Below are 13900 nucleotides of genomic sequence, written 5' to 3'. Positions count from 1 at the left end.
TATCTGGGCTGGGAGTTTTGTTTTGTTTTTATTGTGGGAAGGTTTTTTTTTTTCTTTTTTTTTTTTTTACAGAGACAGAGAGTCAGAAAGAGGTATAGACAGACAGGAACGGAGAAATGAGAAGCATCAATCATTAGTTTTTCTTTGCGCATTGCGACACCTTAGTTGTTCATTGATTGCTTTCTCATATGTGCCTTGACTGCGGGCCTTCAGTAGACTGAGTACCCCTAGCTCGAGCCAGCGACCTTGGGTCCAAACTGGTGAGCTTTTGCTCAAACCAGATGAGCCTACGCTCAAGCTGGCAACCTTGGGGTCTCGAACCTGGGTCCTCGGCATCCCAGTCCGATGCTCTATCCACTGTGCCACCGCCTGGTCAGGCTGTGGGAAGGTTTTTAACTACAAAGTCACTTTTCTGTAATAGATGTAGGTTATTCTGATTGTCTAGTTCTTCTTGAGTGGATTGTAGCTTGTGTCTTTCAAGGAATTGGCCACCTTCATCTAAGTTGTTGAATTTATGGGTATATCATGGCTCATAGTGTGTCTGTGTGATATATAGTGATATCTCTTTTATTCTTAAAATCAATCATTTTACTTTACTTTTTTTCTTGAACAGTTTGGGTAGAGGTTTATCAATTTGCTCCATTGAGCCATGGCTTTAGAAGGGGCGGAGAAAGAGAGAGAGAGAGAGAGAGAGAGAGAGGGAGGGAGAGAAAAAGAGAGAGAGAGAAGTGAGAGGGGGAAGGCTGGAGAAGCAGATGGATACTTCTCCTGTGTGTCCTGACTGGGAATCAAACCTGGGACCTCCACACGTTGAGCCAATGCTCTACCACTGAGCTAACCGGCTAGGGCTGTTTTTAATTTCATTGATTTAGCTATTTATTAATTTTCTGTTACTTGCATTGATTTGGTTTTTTGGTTGTTGTTTTTTGTTTTGTTTTTAGTTTCTTGATTTGAGACCTTTCTTCTTTCCAATATAAATATTTAATACTAAAAGTTTCCAGCTTTGGCTACGTCGCATGTACTTTAATGCAGTGCTTTCTTTTGCATTGGATTCAGTGCGTTTTCTAAGTTTCCTTGAGACTTTTACTTTGACTTCTCGCTTAGGAAGTATGTTGTTTAGTGTGCAGATATTTGGCAATTTTCTAGATGTCTTCCTGTTACTAATTTGTAGTTTAATTCCATTATAGCCAGAGAGCATACTATAAATGCTTTCGATTGTTTTAAATGTCTAGGGCTTATTTTATAACCTATGATATGGTCTATCTTGAACAGTGTTTCTTGTTTACTTGGAAAGAAGGTGTATTCTGCCATCTTACAGTGTTCTCTAAGTTGCAGTTAGGTCAAGCTGGTTGATAGTGTTGTGCAGGTCTCCTGTGTCCTTGCTGATTTTATCTCTTCATTGGCACAGATTGCTGACATGGAGTGTTGAAGTCTCTAAGTGTAATTGTGGATTTGTCCATTTTGTGTTACAGTTCTATCCATTCTTCCTTTGTGTATTTTTAAGTGCTATTGTTAGATGTCTACACATTTAAAATTATTACATTTTTTTGTGAATTTATCTTTTTATTGTAGCATAATATTCTCTTTAGACATGGTGAGTTTCCTTCTTCTGAATTCAACTTTGTGTTATGTTAATATAGCCACTCCAGATTTCTTTTTTTATATAATCTGTTTTGTTTTTGTTTTTTGTTTTTTTGAAAGAGAGACAGAGAGAAGGACAGATAGATGGGAAGTGGGGAGAGATGAGAAGTATCAATTCTTCGTTGTAGCACCTTAGTTATTCATTGATTGCTTTCTCACATGTGCTTTGACTGGTGGGGCTACAGCTGAGCCAGTGACCCCCTGCTCAAGTCAGCATTCTTGGGCTCAAGCCAGCAATGATGGGGTCATGTCTATGATTCCACACTCAAGCCAGTGACCCTGTGCTCAAGCTGCTGAGCTCATGCTCAGGCCAGCAACCTCAGGATATTAAACCTGGGTCCTCTGCGTCCCAGTCCAATGCTCTATCCACTGTGCCACCGCCTGGTCAGGCCAAATTTCTTTTAATCAATGTTTTTTGTTTGTTTGTTTGTTGTTGTTGTTTTTATAAAAAGAAAATCTCTACATGAATTTGTGTGTCATCCTTGTGCAGGGGCCATGCTAATCTTCTCTGTATCGTTCCAATTTTAGTGTATGTGCTGCCGAAGCGAGCACTGTTTGTTTGTTTTTTAAGATTTTTATTTTACAGAGACAGAGAGAGAGTCAAAGAGAGGGATAGTTAGGGACAGACAGGAACGGAGAGAGATGAGAAGCATCAATCATCAGTTTTTTGTTGCGACGCCTTAGTTGTTCATTAATTGCTTTCTCATATGTGCCTTGACCGCGGGCCTTCAGCGGACCAAGTAACTCCTTGCTCGAGCCAGCGACCTTGGGTCCAAGCTGGTGAACTTTGCTCAAACCAGATGAGCAAGTGCCCAAGCTGGTGACCTTGGGGTCTCGAACCTGGGTCCTCCACATCCTAGTCTGACACTCTATCCACTGCGCCACCACCTGGTTAGGCCAAATTTCTTTTAATCAGTGTTTACATGGCATATCTTTTTCATTAATTTACTTTTAATCTATCTAGATCTAATCTATCTTTTAGACAACATATAGTTGTACATATAGTTTGTGCAGTCTAACAAAGTTTGTCTTTTAATTTGTGTTTAAAGGATTTAAATTTAGTGTAATTAGTGATATGGTTGGATTTGGGTTCTATCATTTTATTTTTTCTTTTCCCTTCTGTTTTTTGCTCTTCTGTTCCCTCTGTCCTGCCTTCATTTGAATTACTGAATAATTTGTAGAATTCCATTTCAATTTATATATTAGATTTTTGCTGAATCTCTTTGTATAATATAGTGATTGCTATACTAATTACATATCAATCTCAATATATTTTTAAAAGCTTTTATTAATTTTTATTATTATTATTATTATTTTTTGTATTTTTCTGAAGCTGGAAACGGGGAGAGACAGTCAGACAGACTCCCACATGCGCCCGACCGGGATCCACCCGGCACGCCCACCAGGGGGCGATGCTTTGCCCATCCGGGGCATCGCTCTGTCCCAACCAGAGCCACTCTAGCGCCTGGGGCAGAGGCCAAGGAGCCATCCTCAGCGCCCGGGCCATCTTTTGCTCCAATGGAGCCTCGGCTGTGGGAGGGGAAGAGAGAAACAGAGAGGAAGGAGGGGGGGGGTGGAGAAGCAGATGGGTGCCTCCTCTATGTGCCCTGGCCAGGAATCGAACCCAGGACTCCCGCACGCCGGGCCGACGCCCCACCACTGAACCAACCTGCCAGGGCCAATTTATTGATTTTTAGAGAGGAGAGAGAGAGATAAAGGGGGGAGGAACAGGAAGTATCAACTCATAATTGTATTAAATGTTAATATGGTTATGCATGATATATTTGGCATTGTCTATTTTGTTAATGTTTAATAAAATGTAACACATTTCAAATACCCTTAAATGTACAAATTAATTTAAAAGTAAACATTTCAGCTAAAACTAAAACTATTCTCTTATTATTAACAGAATATCCAAGGTATCTCCAAGCACCCAATTCAAATTACTAAACCTCAGAATTATAAAGGTAAAGCATTTCTTTCCACTTTGATAAAGTCTTGGGTAGGTTTTTTTGTTTGTTTGTTTGTTTGTTTTTTGTGAGAGGAGGGGAGGAAGAGATAGATTTCCACATGTGCCCCAACCAGGATCCACCTGGCAAGCTGACTAGGGGGTGATGCTTTGCCTATCTGGGGTCCTTGCTCCATTGCAACCAGAGCCGTTTTTTAACAACTGAGGCAGATTCCATGGAGCCATCCTCAGCACCCAGGGCCAGCTCACTCTAATCGAGCCATGGCTGCAGGAGGATAGGAGAAGAGAGAAAGAGAGAGAAGCAAGAGGGGGAGGGGTGGAGAAGCAGATGGGCGCTTCTCCTGTGTGCCCTGACTGGGAATCAAACCCGGGACTTCCACACACCGGGCTGACGCTCTACCACTGAGCCAACTGGCCAGGGCTAGCATTTTTTTTTACATACCTACAAATGCTTTTCTATTGCTTTCCAGAGGTTCTCCTCTGTGTTTACATGGCCAGTACTTAAATACACATCGAGAAATAAAACATAGCCGAAGTGACATGGCACCTTCCATCTGGCCCTTTGCAAGTTAAAATAGGTGATAATTATACAGAGGAAGCAGCTCCCCTCCTACAGCTCTCCCCTGCCAACCTTCCAATAAAGGCACAATAACTGTAGAAGGAGCTTTTATTAAAGTCTGAAAACTGCTGGAAATGTTTGTAAATGTGTGGTAACACACTTCTTTCTCTGAAGCTGCCTCTCTGTCATACTGATGGTCACATTTCTAAAAAAAGAAAAAGGTCAAATCTCAACCATGTAGGTTCTGTGGCCCATTCCCAAAAACCCTGCACCATGGTGCTGTCCTACCCACCACTTTACTTTGGGAGCTGCTAGCAAGATGGTCAGGGCACAGCAATGAAGAGTAATGTGCTGCTCCTTTTAAAATACATAAACTTGGGCCTGGCCAGTTGGCTCAGTGCTAGAATGTCAGCCAGGCCTGTGGATGTCCCAGGTTCGATTACCAGTCAGAGCACAGAGGAGAAACAACCATCTGCTTCTCCACCCCCACCCTTTTCTCTCTTTCTCTTCTCCTTCCACAGCCATGGCTTGAATGGTTTGAGCAAGTTGGCCCTGGGCACTGAGGATGGCTGCATGACCTTGCCTCAGGCACTAAAATAGCTTGGTTGCCGAGCAATGGAGCAGCAGCCCAAGATGGGCAGAGCATTGCCTTGATAGGGGGCTTGCCAGGTGGATCCTGGTTAGGGTGCATGCTGAATCTGTCTCTCTGCCTCCCAGCCTCTCACTTAACAACAACAAAATATTGCCCTTAAAACTAAAAAACAAAACACACAAACTCTTGCCTAAACAAGACTGTGGAAGATGAGCCTGAGCAGCTTTGTATCCACCACCCTTTAAAATACTCAGTGAGGCCTGACCTGTGGTGGCGCAGTGGATAAAGCGTTGACCTGGAAATGCTGAAGTCGCCGGTTCGAAACCCTGGGCTTGCCTGGTCAAGGCACACATGGGAGTTGATGCTTCCAGCTCCTCCCCCCTTCTCTCTCTCTCTGTCTCTCTCTCCTCTCTCTCCCTCTCTATCTCTCTCTCCTCTCTAAAAATGAATAAATAAAATAAAAAAATTAAAAAACAAACGGAGTTTAAAAAAAATAAATAAAATAAAATACTCAGTGAGAAATCTGAAGAACTCCTGCTTCCCTAAGCTGATCTTTACTATTAGTGAGGCTCAGTGAGTGTCTGGATTGCTCTCAACGGGATGTATTCCAGTGTCAGTGTTTGAGCTTTTTAAATTAGGAATTCTAGACAGAACAGAAACTTTTTTATTATTATTAATTTAAATTTATTGTGTTAACATGGATTTAAGTGTCCCACTGAATATAACACCCTCATCCCCACCCCCATGTCCCCATTTACATCCCTTTTGCCCCCTGCCCTGAACTCCCTCCCCTCTTCCCTCTGGGATTTGCTGTCCTGTTATCGGTATCTATGTGTTTTATATATATATATAATCTTGCTAATCCCTTCACCTTCTCTGATCCCATCCCCTCATTCCCCTTCCCTCTGACTGCTGTCCTTCTGGTCCCTGTAACCCCACCTCTGCCTCTATTCCATTCCTCACTTCACTTTTTTCCTTTTTTTTTTTCTTTTGTGGCAGAGATAGAGTCAGAGAGAAGGACAGATAGGGACAGACAGGAAGGGAGAGAGATGAGAAACATCAATTCTTCGTTGTGGCTCCTCAGTTGTTCATTGATTGCTTTCTCATATGTGCCTTGACTGGGGGGCTACAGTAGACCGAGTAACCCCTTGCTCGAGCCAGCGACCTTGGGCTCAAGCTGGTGAGCTTTGCTCAAACCAGATGAGCCTGCGCTCAAGCTGGTGACCTTGGGGTCCCAAACCTGGGTCCTCTGCATCCCAGTCCGACGCTCTATCCACTGCGCCACCGCCTGGTCAGGCCACTTTATTCCTTAAGAAAATCAATTTACTTTTAATAGTAATGTATTTTTAAAATTACATTAATCAAAATATTTAGAGGAATCTGAAAAATCTAGACTGCTTTGACTTTAGAATGTTAATACTTTGAGGAAAGGCTGCAGATCAGCTCATGACCAGTTTACCCAGGACTCTTGCATTCATGCTTCAGGGAAGGAAGAGGAGGTCCTCACCATCTCCCCAAGGGGCATGTTTGTCTCGGCCAAAGGCCACACCTTCCTGGCAGCAGGTATGAGCAAACCACAGTAGAGACACTGCGTGTCACTCAGCTCACTTTATACATTTCACACAGTTAAAAATGTTTAGAAATGGAATAATTCAAAAGGTACCTATCACTCTATTCTTTAAAGTAAACCCTAAGACAAATATTTATATGAAGCAAAGGTTTGATGCACAGTAGATAAGAACAGGTCAGCTTCTGAGAACAGGTCAGCTTCCGGGTTCCCTCACTTGACCGTGTCTAGATCGCGAAGACCCCGACACGGTCTCAGTCAGTATGCCCCTCCTTTCTCCTCTCTGTCCTCCAAGAATCGGCCAGCTCCACCTCAGACCCTGCATGGAACCCTCGTCCCCAGATAGTGTCTGGCTCCCTCCTTGGCCTCCTCTGTTCCTTGGCTCAGATGTCACTGTCTTTAGGAGGTGCACACTGACCACCCTGTTACAGCAGCACTTCCCTGCACTCACCCTCTCCTGACCCTCCTTGTCCACCTCTCCCACGTCCTTTCTCACCTCACGTGCACTCATCTGCCCCTCCTGCCGTGTCAGCTCCATGAGGAGAGGGACTGTGGCCTGTTTTGTTCACCAACACATCCCACATGCACAGCCCAGCACGCAGCGGGCCCTTTCTGAAATGCCGATGTTCAGAATGAACAGATGAAGGAAGACAGCCCGCACTGCAGGCACTGCCAGCCTCACAGAAGTCAGAGGGTCCCTGGGACTTGCAGACACAGGGATGGCCGGCGGCCCTGCAGCCACGGACCCTGGCAGAGGGGCGGAGTGCTGACCTTGATGCCGAGGAGGGGAGGGAATATTGAGGGTGAGCTGGGGAGGGCTGGGAAGCAACAATGAGCTACATTGTTGTAGATTCTGAATTAACGCAGAGCTCTTTCTCCCAGACTTTTCACAGATTGAGTTGCGCATTCTTGCACACTTATCTGGGGATCCGGAACTTTTGAAGTTATTCCAGGAATCTGAAAGAGATGATGTATTTTCCACCCTGACTTCACAGTGGTAAGATATATGAGCTCACAATATTATCAGATCTGTAGGAATGCCTACACTTCAAAAGCCTGAAGTTATTATGAGGCCATGTTCATAAGAAAGAAATTATATTTTTCTCTAGTGGTTAATCTTTTCAAAAAGAAGGGTAAAAACACGAGGGTGCCAAGAGTTTTCCAATTACGGAAACCGATAGCTCTTTACCACTAGAAAAAAAATTGATTGCTAAAGGATGTAATAAAAATATTGGAAAAACTGGAAGTGCAAGTCACGGGTATCCTGCAGAGGAGTGGCAGTGTGAAGAGCACAGAGCCCAGGGTGACTGGTCACACCCCTGCCCCCCCCCCCCCACCAAGGGGGCGCAGAACACTTCAGGCTGCACATGACACTCACTGCCCCACAGTGACTTATACTCAGGAGAATTCCAGAGGCAGATGGCCTCAGATTTTATTAGGCAGCTCAACAGTGTCATCCAAGACCTACCCTTTCTGTGTCAGTACTGTTAGGATGCTGGCTTTTCCTGGTTGTGAAATACCTGCGGCCTGACTCCAGAGCAGGAGGGAGAAGGGAGGTGTGGGCCTTTCCCCCACATCCTCTTTTTGTCTAGAGGGTAAAAGCCCTGCCCCAGATGCTGCTGGAGGTGACCAGCCACTGGTGCTTCACTTTCCAGAGCCGGGTTGTCAGCTGACATAGCAGCAAAGGAGGCTGGTAGAAGGAATGCTCTAGAACAGAGGCACAGTCACAGTTTCTCACTAAAGCAGGTACAGCACATCCCTGCTTGGAACTAAGTCAGATTCCACTGTGAAGTTGCAGAGGGGCCACGGTGGGCTGGTTGTTGGAACAGTCGCTGCTCCTGCTATCACGGCCCCCTCCTTCAGCAGCTGCAGGCACCACCCTCCTCTCCCCTCAGCCTCTTCCCTCATACTGCTCCTTCCTGTGGACCTCCTCATCCTCCCGTCCCACCTGGTTTCGTCACCCTGACCACCTGCAGGAGTGCACTAGAGACGACACTCCGTGAGGGCTGTTCCTCTGTGTTCCCAAGCCCTGCACTTCCCTCCTTGTACATTCACCTCTGTGTCACTGTCATTATCTTTTCTGAAGGCATAGGAGCCCTGTGAAGGCAGGGCCACATCCGTTTGTTCAGTGTAGGTGCTGGCCACTCTGCCCCTCATGGCCTCCTACCCTCTCCAGCCACCAGGCTGGTCCAGGCTCACCCCTCGGGCCTTTCCCTCCTGAGGGCTTGGGAAACTTTCCTCAAATGGCCATATGGCTCAACCCTCATCAATTCAGTGGTTTTAGTACACTCACAGGGCTTTGCAACCATCACCACTGTCTAATTCTAGAATATTGGATCACCCCAAAGAGAAACCTATATCTATTAGTCATCATCCCCAATTCTTCTCTCCCCCATGGAAACCACTAATATACTTTCTGTCTCCATAAATTTGTTCTGGATATTTCATATTAATGGAATTATATAATAGGTGGCTGACTTCTTTCACTGAACATAATGTTTTCAAGGGTCAGCCATGTTGTTCCAAGTATCAGTTCACTTCTCTTTTGGCTGAATAATGTCCTATTACATGAGTAATGCACTCTATTTATTTCAGTGTAGAAAAGCAAATAATATTCCATTTGTCTACCCACCCATCAGTTTATGGATATTTGGGTTCTTTCCACTTTTTGGCTATTATGAATAATACTGCTATGAACATTTATGTACAAGTTTGTGTATGCACATATATTTTCATTTCACTTTGGTATATACTAGGGAGTGGAATTGCTGGGTCATATAGTAATTCTATGTTTAAATTTTTTTATTGTGGTGAAATAGCATAACATAAAATTTACCTTCTTAACCATTTAAAAATATACAATACAGTGATAACTAATTTGATTTTTGTGGAATTGCCAAACTTGTTTCCAAAATAGCCACACCGTTTTCATCCACAGTCTCACCAATACTTTTTATTATCTATCTTTTTTTAACATTTATGGAAGATTTTTAGAATGTTTATTTTATTGATTTTAGAGAGAGGGAGAGAACGAGAGAGGGACAAGAACATCAACCTATTCTTATATGTGCCTTGACTGGGATTGAACCGGTAACCTCTGCACTTTAGGACAATGCTCTAACCAGCTGAACTATCTGGCCAGGGCTATTATTGGTTTTTCTTATTCTAGTCATCCCGGTGGGTGAGAAGTGGCATCTCATTGTGGTTTTGACTTACATTTCCCTGATGACTGCTGGTGTCGAGCATCTTTTCTTGTGTTCACCACTATTCCCTATCTTTGTCTTTTTTCTCTGCTACACTTGGAACAAAAATGCACCCTGAGGTGTTTTGCTCACCTCAGCTTTGTCTGTACTTCCTTCCAAAAGATGTTCTTCTCTTTCACTTTTCCTCCAGTTAGGGTATAAGATACTATAGAATTCCTAAGGCATGTAATGGATTTAGTAACACTTCTGCCCTATCTCCAGAGGTATGGAAACTCTTAGAAGATGGTTCCTGCTTAGGCAAGAAGAGTATTTTGCTTATTTGGTTAATTCTTGAGTTTTGTTGCTATCTTAGTGCTTTGATGAAATAGTACCCTGGATATCCTCCTGGATTATGTATGAAAGAATCTGTCTACGATAGATGCAAGATGAGTGCACAGATCACTGCGCATGTCCTTTGTTCAGTGTACCCCAAGCTACTTGGGCTGTTGCTAACCAAATATTACAGCAAAACATTCTTGACAAAGTATCAGGCAAAGGGTGCAGCTAAAGCAGTGCCAAAAGGGAAATGTATAGCACTAAAAGTGCTTATGTTAAAATGAGAAAAGAACTCAACTTATTCTGTGAAACCAGTATTACCCTGAAACCTAAACCAGACAAAGAGAATAAAAACAAAGCAAAACACTACAGACCCATATCACTCAAAACCTGGATGCAAAGCCTTCAACAAAATATTAGCAAACCACATCCAACAGTTTCTAAAAGTAATTACACACTGTGCCAAGTGAAATTTGGTCCAGGTGTACAAGGCTGGTTACATTTTTGAAAGTCAATGTAACCCACCATACAATCAAGCTAAAGAATAAAAATAATATGATTATTTCAGTTGACCTACACAGAACATTTTACAAAATTCAGTGGCCATTTATGATAAAAATTCTCAGAAAGTTAGAAAGAGAAGGGAACAACCATAACTTGATAAAGAACATCTATAAAAACCTACAGCTGCCTGACCAGGCAGTAGCGCAATGGATAGAGCGTTGGACTGGGATGCGGAGGACCCAGGTTCGAGACCCCCGAGGTCACCAGCTTGAGTGTGGGCTCATTTGGCTTGAGCAAAAAGCTCACCAGCTTGGACCCAAGGTCACTGGCTCGAGCAGGGGGTCACTCGGTCTGCTGAAGGCCCGCAGTCAAGGCACATATGAGAAAGCAATCAATGAACAACTAAGATGTCGCAACGAGAGGCTGATGATTGATGCTTCTCATCTCTCTTCGTTCCTGTCTGTCCCTGTCTATCCCTCTCTCTAACTCTTGTCTCTCTCTGCCCCTGTAAAAATAAATAAATAAATAAAAAACAAAACAAAAAACCTACAGCTAACAGTATATTTAATGGGGAAAGGCTGACTGCTTTCCCCCTAAGATCAGGAACAACTTACTAATATTGAGTATTGCAGTTCTAGCCACTGACTAAGGCAAGAAAAAGGAACAATTGGTATACAGATTGGAAAGGAAGAAATAAAAGTCTTTATTTTATTTGTAGGTAACACGATTGCCTATATAGAAAGTCCCAAAGGATATACAAGAAAAACAATTTTTAGAACTAGAACTACAATGAATAAATGAGTTCAGTAAGGTCACAAGACACAATATCAACAAAAAATGAATTGCATTTCTATAAACTGAAAATAGACATGCAGAAACGGAAATTAAACATTTACAGTCACTCCAAAGATAATGAAATACCTAAGTATTCAGTTAACAAAATATGTGCAGGATCTCTGTGTCTAAAATATGAAAGGCTGGTGACAGAAGAGAACTAATAAATGGAGAGGCGAGCTGTGCTCATGGGATGGAAGATCAACATCATAAATGCGTCAGCTTTCCCTAACAAGATCCACAGGTTTAAAGCCATTCCTATTGAAACCCAAGCAAATTTTAGAATAGACAAGCTTGTTCTAAAATCTATATGAAAAGGCACAGGCTCTAGAATTGCTAAAATCATCTTGAGAATGAAAAAAGTGGGGGAATCACTGCCTGATATTAAGACTTAATCTATAGTAACCAAACTAGTGTGGTGGTGTGGTGTGGTGTTGGCAGAGGGACAGACACGTTGACCGGTGGAACTGAACTGATCTTTCTCAACTGATTTTTGAAAAGGGTGTGGGTGGGCTGGGCTGAGTCAGAATGAAAGACACGTCTGCCGAGTGCAGTTGGAACAGAGGCCTCGAGGAACGTGTTAAATGGCAAGTGCCCCCAAAAGAGGCAAGGATACTTTTCTTAATGGACAAAACTGGAAACTTTGTCGCCTGGTTAGTAAAAATAGGAGCTTCTTTTATAATTTGTAGGTATTGTCCAAATATTGTTTGTATTATAATAAAACTTTTTAAAGATTAAAAAAGAAAAGAAAAGGGTTTGAAGTACCAGGCAGAAAGTAATTCTCTTTGTGTTCAGCTGATCACTCGTAAACCAGCTTAAGAAGCTCCTGTCTGCATTGGCTGTTGTATGTCTTCCCTGCAGTCATTAGCTTGAATAAGTGCTGGAGAGGACCTCAAAAGTGAGGAGCTTTGAGTACCTCGTAGTGGTTGCCTCTGACTCCCCACCAGCAGGGGCATCCCAACACTGTGACTGTGTTGTCACAAGCGGCTATGGAATGACTTTTATGTTCCATACAGAGGACTAGAATGGCACATGGAGACAAGATCAACAACACTCTTTAAAATGTTTATTTCAGGTAAATACCTCATTGTTTGAAAAGCAAAAGGCAAAAGGGCCATTTGATGTTGTATTCTGAAATATTTAGTAGCATTTTCAAGGAATAGCAATTTTCTTGACAAACCTTTAAAAATATAGTATAGATTAGGAAACAAAACAAAATAAAAATATATAGATTATACATAAAAATGGAGACTTGGAAGATGTCTCGGGAATTGTCTGTAAAGCTAGGATTTGACCAATGAAAGCCCGAGGCCCAGTGTGCTGGGACCCTTCCCCCCAGGTCCACAGTGGAGCCGGGGCCTGACCTCCACGGCTGTCACAGCCTCTGCATCTTCACTGTGGTGTCCCAGGCAGGCCACCGGGCACCTTTCTCTACAGTGATCATTCTGTATCTGCCTGATTAGGTGGCTTTCTAAATGTTTTACAAAATACAGATCAAAGCCAATCCCTTAGGGGTGGTGAACACACAATGCAATGGACAGGTAATGTGTTGTAGTAGAACTGTGTCCCTAAAACCTATGTAATTTTATTAATCAATGTCACCCCAATACATTCAATTAAAAAAAAAAGAATGCAGTCCTTACCAGTTGTGCATTCAGCTCAACATTTTCAGACTGAAACAAAAAAAGTTTTCCGGTTCAGAATATATTTGTTTTTCTTCTGCTGATCACTTTTTTTGGGGCTCCTTTTCTGAGATATTTTCTCAAAGGCAATTGTGGGTAGAGAATGCCGCCCGTCACCCCCCTCCTCTGGGGAAGACACTGCTTCTCTATCCAGTAGATGTCAGACTTGGGGATGTGACTTCCTCTGGCTAATAAAATGTCAGCAAAAGCGACATGTGTCACTTCTAAGTGGAGGCTTTAAGAAAACGCATGTGATTCCTCCTGATCACCTCTATCGCCACAGCTGGCAAACCAAGAGAAGCCCTTCCGCTCTCCTGCACTATGAGTGGCAGACCAGCCTGGATGGGATGCAGGGTAGATGAGAAACGAGTCGGTCTTGCTGTTGGCAGGAGGACCCTGGAGTGACTTACCGTGGCAGCCCCTTCTGGCCTGGGGCAGGATCAACAGAACTTTGGGCCAGAAGAAAGAGATTGCCATCCTGAATCCTAGGACCTGCAGCACTGGCTTCACAGCGAGGTGACAGGCAGCAAGGAGATGTTTATTGGATGTCCTAGTAAGCATGCCAAACAGTATCAGAATTTTGGGGGGTAACTAAACAAACCAACCTGTAGTTTATGATACAAAATAATCCATACTAATGATGAAAAATATTTAAAGAGGAGCCATAAGGAAGACCGAGTCCCAGCAGAGACCCAAGTATATTGTGACGGCACAGTTACTGAAGCATCATGGTGTGGACACACAGTGGAATAGAGCAATAGAAAAAACAACGTCCAGAGACAGGCCCACGTACACATGAATTTGTGTGTGATAATGGAGACGTCAACAACAGGCTCTCAAAGTACTTTGCTGGGCACCCGTGGCACAGAGCCGTGGCACAGAGCCGTAGGACAGAGCCGTAGGACAGAGCCGTAGGACAGAGCCGTGGGTTTCTGTGCAGCCGCTGCTGTGTGTACAGGAAGAGGGTTCTTACTTAACAGCTGAGTCTTCCAGGCGTGAATGTGGACAGGGTACAGACATGCTGACTTTGGCAT

At 43.4% G+C, this 13900-nt stretch overlaps 1 protein-coding gene and 1 non-coding gene across 6 annotated transcripts in view; one reads left to right on the top strand and one right to left on the bottom strand.

Moving 5' to 3' along the window:
• The window catches only part of POLN (DNA polymerase nu), a 140880-nt gene that overhangs the window by 88737 nt on the left and 38243 nt on the right, over window positions 1-13900 (top strand). For all 5 annotated transcript variants that reach the window (XM_066384780.1, XM_066384777.1, XM_066384778.1 and 2 more), the window contains exons 15-17: window positions 3551-3608; window positions 6247-6324; window positions 7211-7325. In XM_066384780.1, coding sequence (XP_066240877.1) covers window positions 3551-3608; window positions 6247-6324; window positions 7211-7325 — 251 coding nt within the window. The remainder of the gene's footprint in view (window positions 1-3550; window positions 3609-6246; window positions 6325-7210; window positions 7326-13900) is intronic.
• Window positions 2087-2193, bottom strand: LOC136407272 (U6 spliceosomal RNA). The gene has a single exon (XR_010751829.1). It is a non-coding gene; the product is annotated as a U6 spliceosomal RNA (small nuclear RNA).

Source organism: Saccopteryx leptura, chromosome 5 (genome assembly GCF_036850995.1).
Source record: "Saccopteryx leptura isolate mSacLep1 chromosome 5, mSacLep1_pri_phased_curated, whole genome shotgun sequence".
NCBI lineage: Eukaryota > Metazoa > Chordata > Mammalia > Chiroptera > Emballonuridae > Saccopteryx > Saccopteryx leptura.
Note: the sequence above shows the minus strand (reverse complement) of the source record. Positions and strands in the feature narration are given on the sequence as shown.